The 21,048-nt window shown below is 33.4% G+C and overlaps 1 protein-coding gene across 3 annotated transcripts; it reads left to right on the forward strand.

Annotated features, from left to right (window-relative positions):
• The first annotated feature begins 8,052 nt into the window (after positions 1-8,052).
• LOC132294666 (autophagy-related protein 18h-like) lies at positions 8,053-20,789 on the forward strand. 3 transcript variants are annotated; one of them, XR_009478136.1, is made up of 10 exons: positions 8,053-8,583; positions 13,005-13,463; positions 13,843-14,286; positions 14,847-15,092; positions 15,223-16,017; positions 16,135-16,313; positions 18,799-18,980; positions 19,080-19,667; positions 20,122-20,248; positions 20,369-20,789. XR_009478136.1 is itself a non-coding variant. In XM_059792601.1 (9 exons), exons 1-9 carry the CDS (start codon positions 8,401-8,403, stop codon positions 20,371-20,373), a joined length of 3,081 nt encoding a protein of 1,026 aa, XP_059648584.1. In that variant the 5' UTR covers positions 8,053-8,400; the 3' UTR covers positions 20,374-20,789. The 3 variants fall into 3 exon arrangements, 1 of the variants encoding a protein (XP_059648584.1); XR_009478135.1 differs by having other exon boundaries at positions 20,122-20,233; XM_059792601.1 differs by lacking the exon at positions 20,122-20,248.
• The last annotated feature ends 259 nt before the right edge of the window (positions 20,790-21,048 follow it).

Raw genomic sequence — 21,048 nt, forward strand, 5'->3', positions numbered from 1 at the left:
TTCATGAATATACTAATTTTAGGAGTTTAGTTTTAACTAAAGTTAACCTAAGAGTGAAATTCAAAAAATTTCCAATGCAACTCTAATCAAAAGTAATAATTACCCGATTTAAGAAGTTGATCTAAAAAAAGATGCTGATATATGGATAAGAAATAATATAAATATAGATTTTGTGGATAAATAAAAAAAAAAAAAATTGGATGATTATGGAACTGAACTCCTACTAAACTAAACTTCTAATATAACTTAAATTTATAATGCATAGGTTTCTTAAAAGGAAGGATAAGAATTTATAATATATATAGGTTTCTAAAAGGAAAAGGTACGATAACAACAATACTAGCAAGTTCCAGTTTTCATACAACTCAAATTGGTTTTCATAATATTTGTATATTCTTTTAACACTAGGGATAAAATTGTATATATAAAAAATAAAAAGTTTTTAAATTGTCTAAAATAATATAATTATCATAAAAAATCTACGTCTACTTCAAACAAAAAATTGAGTGGTACCACTTTCTTGCCAGATTAGAAAAGAAAAAACGAATTCATTATGTTGTAAGAAATTTACACTTTTGCCTCTAATTTGAAAAAGTTTTAAACAATATCATGAAAATGTACAAGGAAGAGACATCTTGCCATGATAGCTTTGAGTCCCACTCAACACCTCTCATCGATCTGCTATACCACTCAACAACAAAGAAAAGAAAAGGATTAGGATTCATCCTTATCCAAATACCATAATTAAACATTGATAATGCATATCTAGGTTTAATACTTGAACATTAAATACACACAAAAAAGAAAATCTTTACATTTAATATATAATAACAATTATATGTAATACACCAATATTTAATATAGGGTATTCTTCATTTAGACCATGAGGTATGTTTATACATCAATGAGATCCTCTTAAATTTGCATAATTTCAGTCAGACCCCTTATCAGTTTTGTCGAGAGAACAAAATAACCAATCTACCCTCATTTTTATTTCATTCAAGAACAAACACTCCAGCTTCTCACATTGATCACAACGTAAAGGTTTGGAAATTAGATTTGTCACTAATTTTTTATTTCTGAAATTAAATTTTACAAAGATTAGGATTTGAAAGGGTCTGATTTTATCACATTAGGTTCCACTAGGGAAAGGTTTAACTAGTCACTAATTTTTTATTTTTGAAAATTATATTAATTTTGGGATTAAAGTTTACAAAGCTTAGGAATTGAAATGATTTAAATTTATGATTTTATCAAATTAGGATCCACTGATGAAAGGTTTAAATTAGTAACTAATTTTTTATTTTCGGAAATTAAATTTATTTTGGGAATTAAATTTTACAAAGAATAGGAATTGAAAGGATTTAAATTTATGATTTTATCATATTAGAATGACTGCGGAAAGGTTTAAATTAGTCATTAATTTTTTATTTTTGGGAATTAAAGTTTACAAAGGTTAGGAATTGAAAGGATTTAAATTTCTGATTTTATCAATTTTTTATTGACTAAGGACATGTTTAAATTAGTCACTAATTTTTTTAAAATTAATTTTTTTTTTCTTTTTTTTTTGTAAATTGAATTTTACAAGGGTTGGAATTTGAAAGGATTAAAATTTATCTTATGAAATTCGGATCAACTAAGGAAAGGTTTAAATTGGTAATGTTCACTACTTTTTTATTTTCGGAAATTAAATTTATTTGAAATTAAATTTTACAAAGGTTGGGAATTGAAATGATTTAAATTTCTAATTTTATGAAATTATGAAATAAACTGCAATTTTAATAAATAATATTGTGTTTGGAGTGAATAAACTCAAAGTGGATGGAAATTGGAGTTAAATTGTTAAAGAAATTGGGGGAATGAGAAGGGTAGTCTTGGCATTATGGCTTACTTTTTGATAAAGTCAGCACAAAACATCTTTGACCGTTGCATAAGGGGAATATGACGTGTGTTAGAAAAAGTAAGGAACTTAATTGAAATTATGCATATTTGAGGAGATCTATATGATGTATAGACAAACCTTAGGTCCAAATAAAAATTACCCTTTAATATATATATATATATATATATATATATATATATATATTATACACGTGTGTGTCGGTGTGTTGGAGAACGTGAAGAGATAATTATTCACCCTTACACTTTCATTTCAATTGAATGCCATTTGATATATATATAAATTTTTTTTGGGATAATTACACTTACCTCCCTTGAGGTTAGACGTAATTACAGGCAGTACTCTCAACGTTTCAAAAATTACACCGTCCTCCCTCAAGGTTTGCTCGGTCGTAACACTTAGCCCCTTCCGGTGATAGTCAATGCCGATCAATAAATTTTTTTGATGATGTCAGCAAATTTTGAACATGAAGTACCATATTTACCCTTATTATAATTGCAAAGACATTTATACCCTCGTACACTATCAAATATCACATTTGATTCTTCTGTGTATACATTTTCTCTCTCTAAAACTTATTATTACAGAGCCTCAAGGGTTCAAAAAACATGACCATGGAGACTAAGGAGCTTAGGAAGGCAGAGTGGCGGCGGCGATAGGGGGTAGTGGCGATCACTGGCATTGATGTATTTGATTGATTGGCGTTAGCGATGGCTTGACAGAGGTACTGAGGCATACATAATAATCCTTCGCTGGAGTTCCTCCTTGAAATTAGAATTCCAGCGCGAGCGCAACCCCTGATTGAGCCAATCATCGGCGACCTCACCGCCATATGGGTTGAATCAGTACCCATGGACTCCGAAGGAGCAGAAAACATTCTCTCTCCCTCTCTGCGACCTTCCGAAGATCTGCCGACCCATCCATCTAGTCTTCGCCGGATTTGTCGAACTCAGTCTCGCTGTTGCCGGACATCACAGCCGTCTTCTTGTTATAGCCGGTACCGTGAGCAGCCGCGAATCGTCCCAAGTCTGTCTCACCGGCATTCCAACAATCACCACTGCTTCGATCGTTGCTCTCCGACGGCTCTGATTTCACCACCTCCGTCCCGGGTTGCTACACTTTTATCATTCTCATCGGAATTGACGCCGTCGTCGCCGCCATAGCCCCAGACAGACGTCACAATTTTTCGGCGCTGAAAATCACATAAAAGCCATTTCTCGAGGATACATTTTCCCATTTAGAGGCTCTTCGGCGTAGAGTGACACACCGGCAAGTTTCTGTCCGTTCCCGAGAACCACATCAGCTGGGAAATTCTGATCAATTGTGCCAGCTGCCATCACAGCCACGGCTCACAGCCAACCCGCCAAGCACCGCGCCTCATCCTTAGCTCGCCGTTGCAGGGGGTTCCTCTTCCAGTTTGCCGGAAACAGATTCGTCAAAGCCGCTACTCCGATCGCCGCCAACGAGTCGATTCTCTGCTTGATATGGGCCCAGATTGCAAGTCTCTACACTGGGTCGCTCGATGATGGATCTGACATCATTCACCTGTACGTTAGAAATCGTTGTACGGCTTATGAAGCCTAGGACTCGAGCTATGGTGGTGGTTGTGGTGGAGTTAGGAATGGCGGAGGCGGTGGCTATGGCCGTTACGATGGTGGTGAAGATGGTGGCTCTCCAGATTTAAGGCTCCAAAAAAATAATAATAATTCCAAATAAAAGAAGTTGTTAGGGTAAAAGAGTAATTTAATAATCAGTTATTAATATTAATATAATAATGGGGGTATATTAGTACATTTACATAGATTTCTAACGCAACCTACCTGCTATCACATTGAAGGGAGGTAACTGATATTTTTGAAACGTTGAAGGTATTGCATGTAATTACGCCTAACTTCAGGAGAGGTAAGTGTAATTATCCCTTTTTTTTTTACGACATGTGAAAAACTCCACTTTATGTGTTTTTGGCAAGTTGTGCTTTTAATTTGACAACAAATTTAATTAAAGTGTCTTTGACTCAGTTTATGATCAGAATATAATTAGATTGGTCTTCCATCGACAAGTGAAATCCTATACTTTGAAGCGTTAATATTCTTATATTATTCTTCACAATTGATGTTGCTTCAATTTATTCTTATTAAATTTTTTAGTGAGTCTATAGGGCATGTTGTAAAATTAGAAGTGCAGGAGTAAAGTTGTCCAATGGTGCAAAATGAAAGTGATGTGTTTTCCACAAAAGATGGTTTTTTTAACCCACTTTGGCTTAAACAGAGTTTTTCTGTCACACTATTATACCATTTTTTAGATTTACATAAAAAATTTAGATTACTTATTTTTAACTCTAACAGTTGTTTTATATATTTTGTGTAAAAATATATGTCCCAGTAACTACCAACTAGTGTTATGCTTGGATCCCATATAATTTTTACAAACTTACTTAATATGAGATTGATTTATTAATGTAATGAGAAAGAGAGGGGAGAAAGGAAATATGTTGATGTGACTATGTAAAAAGGTTATATAAAATATACAACAATTTTATACATTGGTAATGTGACAATGTATCTTAACAGATGCCTGGAGATAAAAAAAAAAAAAATTACACATCATACATGACAGTGTATATTTTTACACAAAATAATATTTTAACAGACTGTTGGATAGAGCATCTCTTGTGTGTGTGTGTGTGTGTGTATATATATATATTTGTGTAAATTTTATATATCATGGTAGATTTACACAAAAATTTTGGACTACTTTTCTTTAACTCGAGCCATTATATTATGCCTTCTGTGTAAAGATTGTATCCGCCAATAACAATCAACTACGTGTCCTCATATAATTTTTATAAACTTACTTAATATAGGGTTAATTCGTTAATAGAATGAGAAAGAGAGAGAAGAAAGGAAATACGATGATGTTGATATATAAAAAGGTTGTGTAAAATATACAACAATTTTACACATTTGTGTATTTTAACACTAAAGCATCTTCAGAATTATGTTAAAACACTCTTTTGTGTAAAATATACACTGTCAAACGTATGATGTGTAATTTTTTTTTTATCTATAGTAGTTTGTTAAGATAAACTGCCACGTCACTAATATGTAAAATTGTTGTGTATTTCAAATCAACCCTATATTAAGTAAGTTTGTAAAAATTATGTGGGGTTCAGGTATGACACTAGTGGGTTGTTATAAGGGATATATTTTTACACAAAATGTATAAAACAATCGCTGGAATTAAAAATAAATAATTCAAAATTTTTGTGTATATTTCTTTGTGTAAATCCATGTGCCATAATAGATTTACACAAAATTTTTGAATTATTTATTTTATTTTAGATATTGTCGAAAACGTTTTGTGAATAGTGACAAAAAATCGAAACGTACACCAATTTGGTAATTTTACATGTTTTAGCACGGTAACAACGAATACTTAGCAATGGATAATAAAATAAAATTAAAAAAAAAAAAATTCTAACTAACATTTTTAAACTAACCATTATATTTTTCAAACCAACAACATTATTTTACAAAACATGAAATGTTTCATGTTTTCATATTTTTACTTTCAAAATTCTTGTAACGAATGGACGTTGCCAAACATGTTTTCAATTACCATTCAAAACATTTATTTTGTTTCGGTTAAAACAAAAACATAAAAACGCGTACCAAACAGATTCAAAGTCTTTAACTTTAGTTTTTTAATATTAAAAATGACATTGAAATAAGGAAATAGTATTTTTGCTTGGGTAAAGTCACCTACATTTAACACCTTCCTACTTTGACATATTCTAATAGCTTTATTTTGCACTAAGTGATGCATGAATGAGTTTAGAGGAGAGAATCAAAACCCTTATATATACCTCAAAGGTAATTATTTATTTTTTTATTTTTAAAATACCCAAAAAAAAAAAAAAATTATGCATATAATTAACAAATAATTTAGTGGTAAATAGTATCTCCTCTCCATCCAATTCCAATGATGGAAGTCTCAAGTCTTTCCCACAAGAGAGTTACTTGATGAAAAAACGAAAATGAAAATAAATAAATGTAATAAATAAAAAAGTGGTTTAAAAAAAGTGAATGGCTTGGATCCGTCTGGAACCTTAGGTGGAGCAGAGAGCGGGTTCTAAACACAACCTTTATGATGACGTGTTGTGGTATAATTGGCTTTAGAAATTGATGGAAATCAACAAAATACGACACGTAAGGTGAGTGTCTTAAGAGAGGCGTGACAAGCCCCGTTAAGTTAGCATTCTCTCTCTCTCGATTGTGACGTGTTTGGCAACACGCTATATGATCAATCATTATGTGCAATATAAGCTAGCTAGCCGTGAATTCTTTCATAGCTTCAGCATCTCTTTTTTAAGATATTCTAATCCAATGTCGTGACGTAAAGAGTATTCTTCAACTGTTTTCTATCACATTACATCTTTCGGATAATATCAAATACCTCCCCTATTCTTTTCAAAATAACACCATAAACCCCTTCCCACATAGTTTAGTTTCCGATCCATCTGTTTAAAACACGAATATAATTCCAAACATTCTGAATTCAACTATCACGTGGTTAAAAAAAAAAAAAGAGTATGAATTAGATATGTGTGGGTTGCTAATAATTGCACATAATAAAAAATACGAAGATCACCAAGTTAACTTTTTATTTTTCATAAAAGAAACTACTCGTGAACTCCATAACCTAGACATTTTTTTTAAAAAAGAAGTCTTTTCTAATATAGAGTATGGAAATGTTATGCCCTTTACAAGGTTAAAAAAAAAAAAAAAAAAAAAAAAAAATATTATGTCACATTGACCAGTAGTGTTGTTTAATTCCGAGTCAGCTTAACATAATTTGAGGGTTTAGGCAAAATATATAAAAGTGATATTTTAATATTTAAAATATTAATATAGTTAATAATTTTTATTTAAAAAATACTCTTTTTGCTTTTTGAAATGCTGAGTTACTAATTAGAGTGCGTCACTACTAAATTGTTCATTTGTTGATTTTTTTTTTTTTTATCAATATTGTGATTATTAATTGTAACAAATTTATTAAAAGCTCTTTTTTTATATCTCTTTTTTTATAAGATAAAAAAAGTGTTTCTCTTGAGGAGAGGTAAGGATGGAAGGAGAGATAAGAAATAAAAATTAGGAGGTAAATAAAAAATAAAAAAAAGTAAGAAATTTGAGAAAAACAAGTAGATGAGAAGTTTTATGCCTTCTCAATACAAATTACCCATTACATAGAAAATAAATTATAGCGGCACATTATATAGTAATGGTTGGGTCTAGGAATATAAGATAAAAAAAAAATTTATATGGGTGCTGAAAAAAGAAAAAAGAAAACATCTCTAAATAATAAATAAAAAAAAAAAGAAAAAAAAGTGAGAGATAAGGATAAGAACAAAATCAAAAAATAAAAATTAGGAGTTTAAGAGAATAGTAAGAAGGTGGAGAAAATTCTAGAATAGATGGAAAGTTTTATCACTTTTCTATACAACTTATCCAATGAAAAAACCTAATCCAATGAAAAGAAAATAGGATAATTAAATTATAGTGCTCACATTAATTTATATTATTAGTAGAGACCTAAATAAAAGAATACAATTTTTTTTGGAGGCCTAATAAATGCATTGTATAGGATGGACTTGGATGCCTAAATCGGCTAAGGATCCAGTTGTCAGTGACTCAGTGTTTAAACCTAATTCTTTTTTTTAGGGCATTTTTTAAATTTCAATTGATTGATCAAAGAATAACATAAGTGGGGTTTAAAATATATAAGAACTATTTTTAAGAATTTTTTTTTAGTGTATTGTGATAATTGTTTTCCAAGTAAATCTTTTGCAAATATCTCGTAGCAACTTTTTAAGTGTGTTATATATTCTTCAATATTGTTTTGTGCTTAATACAACAATTTTACATTATGAGCGCAATTATTATAAATACAACAACTATGTATATGTATATATATTAATAAAATATATATTATTACAAATTTTTGTAAAAATACATTTTGAATTAGACGGGAATATTCTACATAAATGTGAGTGATCCGGTTTTAAAAAATAAAATCTTTAGGGAGGACAAAATTGTAAATTAAATATATTGCCACCGGAAGTCATTGACATTTCAAAGAAGATCATAGGAGGTCTCTGACATTTTCCAAAAAATTGCATACAGCAGTTTAAACAGAGAGAGCGTAGAGAGAGAAAGAGAGAAAGAGAGAGAGAGAGAGAGAGAGGAACCATCTCAGTTAAGGTCAAACCTAACAACAACAAACAACAAAGACACCACAATCTCGCCGGTGTTATCTCCATTTGTGTGTCAGATATTTTTTTTGGATTCTGATTTAATGCTATATCTGATCGTCAGTCTTCGTCGGCGGCCGGCGGCTGGAGGAGGCGGTGGCGGAGGCGGTGGAGGAGGAGGAGGAGGCGAAGGTTTAGATATTTCCGGCAACTTTCCGGTGACCACAAAAAGCTGTAGAGGTCTTCGATTATGAAGAAAAACCTAAACAGCAACAAAAATCTGGCCAAGAACAATAGCATCAATGGCGTTATCCCCAATTCTTTCAGGTTTATTTCCTCTTGTATCAAGACCGTATCCTCGAATGTCCGCTCCGCCGGAGCTTCTGTCTCTGGCTCGATCTCCGGCGACTCCGATGACCACCACAAGGACCAGGTGTTGTTGATGATCGTTTTTCGATTAATCATTGATTGATTTTTAGTTATAACTTCATTTTTATCAATATTGGTGATTTTTGTTCCATTTCTTAAAACACATGTATATTTGAAACAGTGCTTTGGTTGATAATAGTTTGGGTTCTGGTTCAATAGTTGAAACTTTTGAATTGTTTGTTTCCGGGGAATTATTTGAGGTTGTGTTTGGTTGGTGGTAAAACTGAGGCAAAGGAAAGGAAAGCTTTCTTTTTGCTTTCCGAGAATTGAAAATGTCAGTTCAAGTAAGCCCACATAGTTGATTGTATTTGTTGCAAATGGTGATTTACTATTGAATGATTTTATAGGCATAAAACTCCTGATCAATGAATAACAGAAATCAGGACATAATTCCTGATTAATGAAATGAAAAATAAAGCATGCATCTTTACCTACCAAAGAAAAGTTTTATTTCTGCTAAGCAGTTGTATTGTGGTTGGTTATATAAAGGTTTTTGGAGGTTCTTCATTTTGTTCTTTTTTAACTGGGAACCAAAGAGTTGAGCTTTTTTGTTGTTAATATTGTTTGCATTTGCAACCAGATGGGCATTGATTGTTTTTAGTTGCCGCCTGTTGTTTCTTGACCAGTTCAATTATTGGAGGAAATGAATTAAACTCCTGATTTGACTCAAAGCACAAATAAAAAGAATTAGCACAACATTTTATCTTGCACTTATTGATATTTAGTTGGTAGCATATATTGCACTTTCTATGTGATTGTATTAGGAAACATTACTTAGTAAGAAATAAGAATTTTGTATGCTACAATCTATAAAGCTTTTGCTTTTTTCAATTGTGAATTACTTTCTTGTTTTATTTATATATTGTAACTTGAAAATTTACTATAATCTGTGAGTTGAGTGCTTCAAATTATGAGAAAAGCTTCCAGTTTGAACCACACTAGTTACAGCGCTAATACTTGATTAGCTTATTTTTTACTAGTAGCTTTGTCATACTCAACTAGTCATGAATATGTTTAGATGTATGAAGAAAAAGATAAAAGTAAAGGAGACAGTCGCAGTTGTCTTCATGCTAATGTAGCCATGTTACTATTTTCTTCATCATTCTTCCGATTCATTTTCTTTTGTCACATCAACAGACTCTTCTTTCCTCACTTCTTTTCCATCTTTCTAACTTGTGTTTCTTGGTACCCAAAAATATTACAACTTAGTGGTTTTTAAAGCTCATAGAATGATAGATACAGAGTTTGAATGTGTTGATGAATCTTGGTCACAGGATGCTAGTACCAATTTGAGTACCAAGCATAAGTATTCTTGTGCATGGTTGTTCTTGTTATGTTTCTTGTGATAAGAGAGAGTATTCAGACATGGTTCACATTGAAATATGGTTGTTTGCTTGATTATCGGATTCAATTTTATACTCAAATCTTAGTACATGCAATATTGTTGAATTGTTCAACTGTCAAGTGTTCTTCTTCTATCTTTTATGGTAGGTCACATGTTTATGAAACATAATGAACTCAAAAAGTACTTCACTTATCATGGAATATCCATGCGATATAGAAATTAGGAAAGTATTTCATTGAAAAACTTTTAGTGAAAAAGAACTAGTTGAAGACATACTGTGCACATTATCTGTTGTGTCAATTCTGAGTTGAATACCACACACATTTTGAAGTGTCCGTGTAACATCATGTCAAATAAACATCCCAAAGTCATTTTCTCCATTGTAAATTGATAGTTGTGGGCCGTGTGGTAGTTCCAATTTTCAAGAAGAATTTTGAAATCAGTGTAAGAGGAAAACGATGATGCAAGAATTTTTATGGAAGTTACAATTAGATTCATTCCCTTCACCAGAATTGAGCAATATAGATTAATATCTGTCACTATTTGTTAGATACTAGATGGCCTTTTTATTTTCTTGTACTAGTTTTGAGAACTTGGCCTCTCCAGAACATAAATAATATGATCACAGGTTTTTAAATACCCAATGTACAAATCAAACCTGGCTCCTCACTCTTTTTTGTTGAATTGAAACATACATAATTTAACAATCCTGCATCCAAAATTTGCCTCAAACTCAGAAAGGTATTTCCATAACCATTTTGAACGCCATTCTTTGAGACAAGATGGCCAACACCTTCATAAAGAGCTTGTCAATTCATTCCAAGAGACCAATTGACCTAAAGCCCCTGATATCATCTGTGATGCTCTTATGTGGAATCAAATCAGTGAAATGCGTCACCTCATTCTTTACCATTCTCCAACACCTCTGAGGAAACATTTAGTCATTCCATTTAGATTGGGTTTTACAGCTGGAAGCTGATACAATAGTTCCATTATTCCTGCCTTGAAAAAAATGCCTTTCTACCCCATTATTTGCCCTCATTATCAATCTGGTTTTAATTTATACTATATCCATACTATTTATTTTGATCAGTTGGACTCATATATACAATGCCTCGTAAAATCGACAATTCTATCTATGGTTTACTTCTCTCTATCCTCAACTTTTTAACTCAAAACTTTCAAATATTATAACGCCGATAAGCATTCTCCATCTCATGTAAAAACTGTGTTCCTATTCCACTGCTCGGGCCATAATTCCCTGGTTTTTTTTATCTACAATTTATATGATCTTCATAATATTTTATCACTACCTCCTTCACTTACATTTGTTTATTTCTATAATTGTTGAAGATTCATCATTTCATTGCTTTAAGAAAATGTAACTAAATGACGACATCAATCTTCACAATAATCTACATAGTCTTATATATCATAATATATGAAAAAAATCATTGCCTCCATACACTCCATTGTCAAAACTTGAGATTTATGTTCCTTTTGTTACATGGACTCTCCTGTTTCCTTTCATGCTGTGTATCGGTAGAGGATATGTTTAGCCTGCCTTAGGGAGGTCTCAGGTGTCTATGGAAGATCCAATCCCTACAATGGAAAGGGTGGAATTGCCATTTCACAACTGCTCCTCTACAACTACCTTTCGCCCAACATCGACACTCGCACCCATGTTGAACACTTGGATCCTCTACATGTGATGATGAGGAAGAAGAAAAGATTAAGTTTGATGTGGAATCCCCCCTTTTAAAGAAAAGTTTAAGTTTGATATGGAATCCCCCTTTTTAATCTCATCCTATTTAATTTAAATTATAATGCAGTATGTTTTAAAGAACAGTAGTATCATATGTTACTATTAGCATAACCTATTATGTTTAGGATGTGTCCAAGTATCCACCCCTAACTTTTGGACATGATTCACGCCAAGTGTGCATTTACTAAGATTTGGTATGATGGGAGGTCCACTTGTACCTGCATGTAATATAAGTGCCTAGGTCCATATAAAATATCTTACTTCTAAATTATAGTTGGCAATTTATGCCTTTAGTTGTGTTGATGTGGACTCTTAGTGCATAATTAATGATGCTTTAGCCTAATTGATGAAGAATAAGTTCCAAATAACTCATCTACAAAATGTTGAAGGCTGATTTGTTATGAGATGGCTTAAAGATTAGCCATTTTTTATGGTATCTACACTGAAGAACTTACCTTTGAAAAATAGGCGTCGCTGAAACAAGTTTAATAAGGTGAATGGATAGCCAAACCAGAAAAAGATAGGACAAGACGGTGCATTTTGAAGTCAAAATGAGGATCACTCTTCAAGTTTGTATAATTATGCCATGTGCAACATAACTATGATAATTGTACTCTTCAAAAGTATATGAGGAACCTGTGTCAGACACAAATGTCAGGACAGAGATATGGAATGTGTCGACACATTTGGTTGGACATTTATCTAAAAATCATACCGAATAATTTAATTTCATTTGATTATAGCTTGAAAATGAGTTAAATCCCTATTTTAGGCCCTATTTGACGTAAATTTTATTTTTATATTTAGATAAAATAAAAATATTAAATAAGGTCATAACTGATTAACCGATGAAAGGAACATGATTTATATATATGTATGTATTTGTGCATATATGTATCTACTAATATAAAACAGGTGGCTGCATTTTTCCTTCCATGGAACTCTCCTATTTTGTCATTTTGCCCTCCATCCTACATATAGTTACACTACAACATTGCTTGCTGAATGATGGACAAGATAGCCACAAGTGACATGGATAAAATTAGCGAGAAAATATCTTGTTCATGCAAAAGGTGTGAACTTCTAGAAGTTGGAGTGGTAGGCTCAAATGCTCCAATTTGTTACATATGCATCATACTGCCGCCGAGTCAATGATTTGTTCTAACATAATTTGTATTGATAGGTTTGATATACCCACTCGTTTTCTTGTTTTGTTGCATTCTGCTTTCATGAATACCAGTTTTTCTGCTATCTTTGTATTTATTTTATATTTATCACGTGTACCAGCATGCTCTGAATTGTTTTGGCCAAACAGGTGCTATGGGCTTGCTTTGACAGACTAGAACTTGGTTCTTCTTCCGTCAATCGTGTCCTCTTACTTGGTTATTCCAATGGTTTTCAAGTTCTTGATATTGAAGATACTTCAAATGTCCGTGAACTGGTTTCAAGGCGTGATGATCCAGTCACTTTCTTACAGATGCAGCCTCTCCCTGCAAAATCTGAAGGTTGTGAAGGATTTGGAGCATCACATCCTTTGCTCTTAGTAGTTGCAAGTGATGAAACAAGAAGCTCAAGTACGATGCAAAATGGGAGAGATGGTTTGGTCAGAGACAATTATATCGAACCTCAAACAGGAAACTTTATTAACTCTCCTACAGCTGTTCGGTTTTACTCATTTAGGTCTCATAGTTATGTCCACGTTCTTAGATTCCGGTCAGCTGTTTATATGGTTAGATGTAGTCCACAAATAGTGGCCGTGGGTCTCGCATCGCAAGTAAGCATATACTTATATTAATTTTCTTATTTAGGTAGTAGTTTTGTTTATTATTTGAATATCATATCTGGTAATTCATCTACTACAGGTCTAACTTTGCGAATAGTGATGATTATGGTATGCATAAACCTTAGTTTGGGACTATTTAATTATAATTTTCATGGGAAAATATTCTGGACAAAATTGAACAGACCAAATGTTCATTGCTATCTGATTGAAACTTTAAAAAAAAAAAAAAATTTCAAGGGATTGTTCATCGAGTCTCTTTAACATACCAGAAGGAAGGTTCTATCATCTTGAAACAAAGCTTACATGATTTTGATTACTACTGGTGCCAACAATCAAGATATGGCTAATCTGTTTTTATGTTTTCTGGCAGATATACTGTTTTGATGCACTCACCCTTGAGAATAAATTCAGCGTCCTTACTTATCCTGTTCCTCAGTTGGGAGGCCACGGGATGGTTGGAGTTAATATTGGCTATGGTCCAATGGCTGTGGGCACCAGGTGGTTAGCGTATGCTTCCAACAACCCAATATTGTCAAACACAGGACGCCTTAGTCCCCAAAGTCTTAGTCCTTCTCCAGGTGTTAGTCCTTCTACTTCACCTAGCAGTGGAAATCTGGTAGCTCGGTACGCCATGGAATCAAGTAAGCAATTAGCTGCGGGATTAATTAATCTGGGGGATATGGGCTACAAAACTTTCTCTAAATACTGTCACGAGCTTCTTCCTGATGCTTCTGGTTCTCCTACGTCAACAAATTCCAACTGGAAAGTTGGTAGGAATGCAGCGCACTCAACTGAAACAGATATCGCTGGGATGGTTCGTCTTTTACACAATTTACAACCAGTATAATAAAGTCAGTTTTTTGTCACAGTCGATGTTTATGAAGAAAAAGACTCAATATCAATTTGTTTTGCACAAAAGTCATTTTTTTAGTCTTCATGAAATATAATTAATTTTGTTGTTTTTTATAATACAAAATTCAATTTTAAATGTTTGGGCGGGAATCTACAATTTTGCCAATATCTCATCTTTTCAAGGCCAACTTACCCATACAATATATGTAGAAAAAAGAAAATGTTTTGTGAATCTGATTACTTCTCTAGATGTTAAAGCCTCTCTGACGACTGGAGATTTACAAATTATGAGAGAGATTAAAGGCCATTACCTAATGTGGTTACTTGTGGCCGAGGGTGTTGGGAGGGTTGGACTAGATATAAACTTACTTTTGACATATTTGTACAAATTGCTGCCCTTCTTGACCACGCATTCACAGCCTAGAGAATTTTACATTCTAAGTGATGCGGTTTTGTGTTCTGGCCAGCAATTAGAATCATTAAAGCTAGCATGATAATATTATTTCTTCTCATTAATTGCAGGTTGTTATAAAAGATTTCGTATCAAGAACTGTTGTGTCACAATTTAGGGCTCATAACAGTCCTATATCTGCTCTATGTTTCGACCCAAGTGGGACTCTTCTTGTTACTGCCTCCATACATGGGAACAATATAAATATCTTTCGGATCATTCCGGCTTACTCCCAAAATGGGTCTAGCACTCAAAGCTATGATTGGAGTTCTTCTCATGTTCACCTTTACAAGCTTCATCGTGGGATGACTTCGGCTGTATGTTCATACCCTAGCTGTTTCATATTCCTTATTTTTCTATATACTCATGGGGCATTTATTTTATTTATTTATTTTTGTTTATGTAACAGTTTATATGAGACTTAAATACCTTGTGCTTATCTAACAGGTAATTCAAGACATTTGCTTTAGTCATTATAGTCAATGGATAGCAATTGTTTCATCCAAGGGAACCTGCCATATTTTTGTTTTATCCCCTTTTGGTGGCGAGACCGGCCTTCAAATACAAAATTCTTATACTGATGGGCCTACCCTCATTCCTATTCTATCACTACCATGGTGGTCTGCTTCATCTCTTATGATAAGCCAGCAGTCAGTTCCCCCACCACTGCCTGTTACTCTTTCTGTGGTTGGCAGGATAAGAACGGGTAATTCTGGTTGGCTTAATACAGTGAGTAATGCTGCAACTTCTGCAGCCGGAAAGGTCTCTACGTCATCTGGTGTAGTTGCTGCAGTTTTTCACAATTCTTTACGAACTCATTTACAGCCTACTCTCTTAAATGCCAGTGCTTTGGAACATCTATTGGTTTATACTCCTTCTGGTAATGTAATTAAACATGAACTTCTGCCTTTAATGGCGGGAGAACAAGCTGAATCTATTTCAAGAACTGGAACAGGTTCATCAGTGCAGATGCAAGAGGAGGAGTTACGGGTGAAAGGTGAACCTGTTCAATGGTGGGATGTCTGTCGAAGAGCAGATTGGCCAGAAAGAGAGGAAAGCATTTATGAGATTGCTCTTTGTGGACAACAAGCTGCAGAGACAGTCACAGATACTTCTGATTGTGAAGATAATGATATTGGGGAAACAGATTCGGTAAAGACAAATGAACGATCTCATTGGTATCTCTCCAATGCAGAGGTACAGGTGCGGACTGGGAGAATACCTATTTGGCAAAAGTCTAAGGTAATAACCATAAGTTTCATTCTAGTTATCACAAAAAGAATTATATTTTCGATTCTGAAATGCTCGTATGTTTGACTCTTTCTATGTATGATTATGATCCTTCGATGTGTATTCTAGATAAATTTCTTGACTATGAGTCTACTGGGGGGTGAAGAGCAGAATCTCGCTAAAGATTATACTGGTGGAGAGATTGAAATTGAAAAGATTCCTATTCACGAGGTTGAAATGAAGAAAAAGGATTTACTTCCTGTTTTTGACTATTTCCACAGGTCTCAGTCCTATCAGACTGATGATAGGTAATTGTTAGTTATCTTTGTGCAAGTTCTAACTTGTTATCATTTATATGATATGTTACGTTAGTCATTAGCAGATGAATGAACAATTCCTACTTGAGCATTCTACAATATCCATTTTTTGGATAATGAGATTCTACATTTTGCTAACAATGCCAGTTGTTATTCCAGGCCATTTTACTGGTGTTGTTCTGGCCGGCCTTGTTTACATACTTTCTATATCATTCTCTCTCCTGCTGTCAGATCTCAAAGATCTCATGCTTAAAGAATTGGTTAAGATGGAATGCTATCTGTACATTTTTGGATGTGGACGTTTGCTGTTGGAATTAGTTTGGAAATCTGGTAGTTTGAATCTAGCTTGACCATTTAGTAATTATCCTATTATAACTCCTCTTGGATAAGAATTTACTTTTTAAGCTTTGTACCTGATATATATATCTGTTGCTAATCCTGATGCTAAGACTCTTTAATTGGCAACTCAACTGAAATCAAGCAAGCCTTGTCCAAACTATTTTGGATTGACTACATGAATCGTGTTTCTCCATTATGCTCTACTTATGCCATAATTTGGTTAAGTCACATCCTATCATCTCTCTTTCTAATATCTCAATTCATGTTAATTTTAGTCTTCCGATTCTCTAGCTTTACTTTCAATATATACCACATTACTCTTCTTCACTGGAGTAATTATTGGCTTTTGTTGCATATAACTACACTATCTTAATTATTTTTCTACCTTTTAATCTTCAAAGATGCTTTTTTGACCTTTTAACAAATGTAATAGTATACGACATCTTCAGAAGATGCTTTGGTTTTATATAACTACAATATCTTAATTATTGGCTTTCATTGTATATAACTACACATCAGGAAGTATGTTAGATCTAATAACTATTTTTTTTAGAATTTACCTTTTAGTCTTGGATGTATAGATTGATCACACAATATGATAGAAGTACTCATTTAACTCATCTTGGATTTATTATATGAGAAACGTTATCTTGGATCACTGCACGAGTGTGAAAAATCAAGCTTAGGTATGAAATTATCGCATTCTGGTATCTTGCAATCATTGACCTTCAGTACAACCCAACTTGCATTTCTAGTTTTGTTCATGTTACTTTCTGCATATGCAATCTGATTTCTACTCATCTTCTCTTGATTTTGGAGTATCTGTCCAGACCTCTAACTTTATCTCTTATTCATCTGTTAGTTTCATCAATCAAACCATTGGACCAAGACAGGTAGGTAGCTGATAGTAGTAGAAGCTCCAAGGCTGAAACTTCATCAGTAAATAGAGTACACCATAAACCGTCATTTCGATCATTTGTAATCAAGGCAAAAAAGACAGGGAATTTATGTGGTTTCTTAATTAACTGAAACTTTAAGTAATTTAAAATTCATTTGTTTCTACTGCAGCCATTCTTATTACAATCACATTCCTATCATATACCCATTTCATTATATCACCAAATCTATCCATGACTTATTTTGTTTTGTAAAACCATCATATTTTATATCCGGGGACTCTTATAGGCTTTCCCTGAATCAATGACTCCATATGGAGATCTATTTTCTTTTCTTAATAGCTTTCGATTAATTCTCTTAGTAGCTAAATAGCTATCATATATTGTTAAGTTGAGCACCAAAGTCAAACGATTAATGTGCTAAAGTCAATTAATTAAATGATTAACATATTAATTTAAGTACTATTCCCTTAGGATTTAAGTACTAGAAAAACAACAAAGTTCCCAAGAGTAAAAAACTAAATTAACAAGTAGAATAATCAGAATATAGCTAAACTAAAAATGACGGAAAATCTAATGTATTAAGGTTACAGTGTCAATCACGAGATTCAACTAATCTTGACTCAGCATCACAAATCAATTTGGGAAAAAAGGTTTCTTCAAAGTAATATATAATGGCAATCCTTGCAGCCCAATCACTTAATTCAAGTTGAATACGGAGTATTAGATTTTAAGTTTGACATTTGGACTAGTGAATTTGGCTTGAAGCTGATTTTCTAGGCTTAGAAATTTAGAATGATAAAATAATCGAAAGCAGTGGAAGAGGGTGGAGCAACTTTAATATTCGTTCAAGAAATCCTACACTGCAGTGACTAATATGGCTCTGTCAGAGTCTGTGACCTGTATATTTTCCCTTCCACCAAGTGTTTAACAAAGGGACAGTCTCATTTTCCCATTGCCTAATGGTCGTTTGGTACTTTTGTTTAACTTAAACAATAAATATTGTGCATATCATACTTGAACATATACTTATATTTGGTGGTATAAACCAGAAACGTATTTGAAAAGTTGTTGCTCAAGCTATCATTTATGGGTATGCACTGGTTTATAAGGATCAGTCATGGGAATGTACCACATTATGCTTTACTAACATGAGCTAAGACCATAATCAGCTAGGGTGGCTCCCAACGGGTGTTTGATGGTTGATATATTTATCTGATGCCTACTACGTGTTTCTGCAGGAGTCTTGTTGGAGGCAAATATTCTTCAGCTGCATCTTCTTATTCTCAGAGTGGCCTTGTTGGGGGAAGTTATTCAACTACATGTTCTTATTCTCATGGTGGTAAAGATAAGTTTGCAGAAGATAGTGTAGTTTCCCACCCTAATCTGGTGTCACCTGGCTTTGTTGAAAAAGTAGTAGTTGGTAAGACACTTATTTGTCCCTGAAATGCACCTTATGTTTTTACATAATTTTGTTAAAAATTGGTTATTAATACGACTTGATTATTGGTTTTTCCATCAGGGTCACCAAGAACACCTGCACCTGTGCATGGTTTAGATAAAATAGATACAGGGAAGTCTTATCATTTTATTGTTCCAACTGCAAATGGGAAGGATGGGTTAAAAAGTCGGAGTGCAATTTTATCATCACCTCCACTGAACCAAAGCTCCTTTAGCAGAGGTGACACTTTAACTTCTCTGGAACTATCAAGAAATGGAGTTTCTTCTGGTGGAGAATGTAATGATGTAAATAGTCCATCTACTCCAAAGAGTGGCTCACTTTCTACTGGAAAAACTGATACCGGGGAAGTTCAGCCTTCAAATAGTGCTGTGACCAGCAAAGTTTTAAACACAAGTTCTAATCCTTCTGACTCGACTACGAAAATTCTTGATAACGGGCAAGTGCATGAAGATGTGCACGACCCACTAGATTTTGGACAGTGTTTTCAAGAGGGGTACTATAAAGCATCAACTCGTGATGGATACTCTGAATCAACAGAAGTTGTTACTGATGTTGACAGCAGCATTAGTCCTTGTGGCAAGGCGAAAGCTGAGGAAGATGAGGACAACGATGACATGCTCGGAGTTATGTTTGCCTTCTCTGAAGAAGGTAGGGATCTGAAGGAAATTATGCAGTTTGGATTTTCTTACATATTAATCGTTTGCAATTTTTAGCATGATATTCTTGTTTCTTTCAAATTGGTTTATGTTTCGTTATTTTATGCATATCATGCTAATGAATTGAGCCAAAACTTGGTATCTTTTAGAGGCATAAAAATTGCTTCTTATGATCCCTGGACCTCCAAAGTGGATAAGCATATGTACAAGTTACCAAAAAGGACTCAAGTTACAATGCATTCACCTTTCATACACACTAGCCACTAGGTTCATCTGACAAATCTAAAGCTTAATCGTAATTTTGGTACCTTTTTTTTTTTTTTTTTTTTTTTTTTTTTCTCTGTAGTTTTTCTTTTAAAAATGTGTTGAAATAGACATTTAAAATATCCAGACTGTGTTTGAAGGATCTTTTTCTTCTTCTTTTTTTTTGTTTCTTTTTTTTGAAGGGTGAAGGATCTTTTAAAGGGTTGCGAAACTATTTTGAGGCTATTTCAATTTAGTTATGGATGTTGAAGGAAGATGGTCTGATTGCATGCCACTTACTTCTATATGTTGCAGGTGTTGTTACTTGTGGTATAAATCACATAAATTAATTTACAATATGGAGCTATTGATTTATAGTCCCTGAAGCTCCATACCATAAAGTTTTACAGTTTTTACCTAATTTAACTAAACATTTGTTTCTTACTGCAGGCTGACTCCTGCCTTCCCGCACGCTAGCCATATGCCACCCCAAAATTTGCAGTAAAAATGTCGTCGAAAGGTTGGTTTGAGGTCAGCCGGATGAAGGTTGTGCGTATTTATTTGTAAATAGTGCTGCTGCTATTGCTGCTTTAAGAACCAAATGCTGCTAATTCACAGAAGTTGTGACACCTATTCTTTGCTCATCAAAGTTTCGCTGGAGGAAAAAAATGCCTAATTTTTTTTCCCTTCAAATGGACATGTACATTTTGTATATAAAAATTCATGAGACATTATTTGTGTAAACATGTTCTTTCATGCTGTGTAACACCATTTGTTTTCAATGAAAAAAAAAAAAATAAGAAGGAAACTGAAAAAGAGCTCATTTTGATTTACAAAAATGAAGTTTGCTGAAGCATTATTGTTTTTGAAATCGTGTGTAGATATATATTCTATTTGTGAAAATTTAAAGCCTCATGTTCTAAATGCAAGAAATTGTCTTAAAAGAAGCAATTATCTTGAAGGTGGGTAATGGCCTCTTCAATTTTCATCTATAATCTGATGATTTAGTAGCCAATGTGTGTAAAATATGTATACAAAAATTCATATTAAGTAGTTAGATATTGTGGTGTGTGTGTGTTTTGACACTCAGTTTTCGAAAGAGAGTTGGGAGTCCTTTTTCCAATTGTTCG

This window comes from Cornus florida, unplaced genomic scaffold (genome assembly GCF_030987335.1).
Source record: "Cornus florida cultivar Cherokee Brave unplaced genomic scaffold, ASM3098733v1 CherokeeBrave_3.0.0_Hap2_Chr02, whole genome shotgun sequence".
In the NCBI taxonomy this organism is placed as follows: Eukaryota; Viridiplantae; Streptophyta; class Magnoliopsida; order Cornales; family Cornaceae; genus Cornus; species Cornus florida.

Bases quoted from the DNA above. Each gene is read 5' to 3' on its own strand.
- LOC132294666 (XM_059792601.1), top strand. From the start codon at position 8,401: ATGAAGAAAAACCTAAACAGCAACAAAAATCTGGCCAAGAACAATAGC. The intron at 8,584-13,004 runs GTGTTGTTGATG...TTGGCCAAACAG, and splicing joins ATGACCACCACAAGGACCAG to GTGCTATGGGCTTGCTTTGA. The intron at 16,314-18,798 runs GTAATTGTTAGT...GTGTTTCTGCAG, and splicing joins TCCTATCAGACTGATGATAG to GAGTCTTGTTGGAGGCAAAT.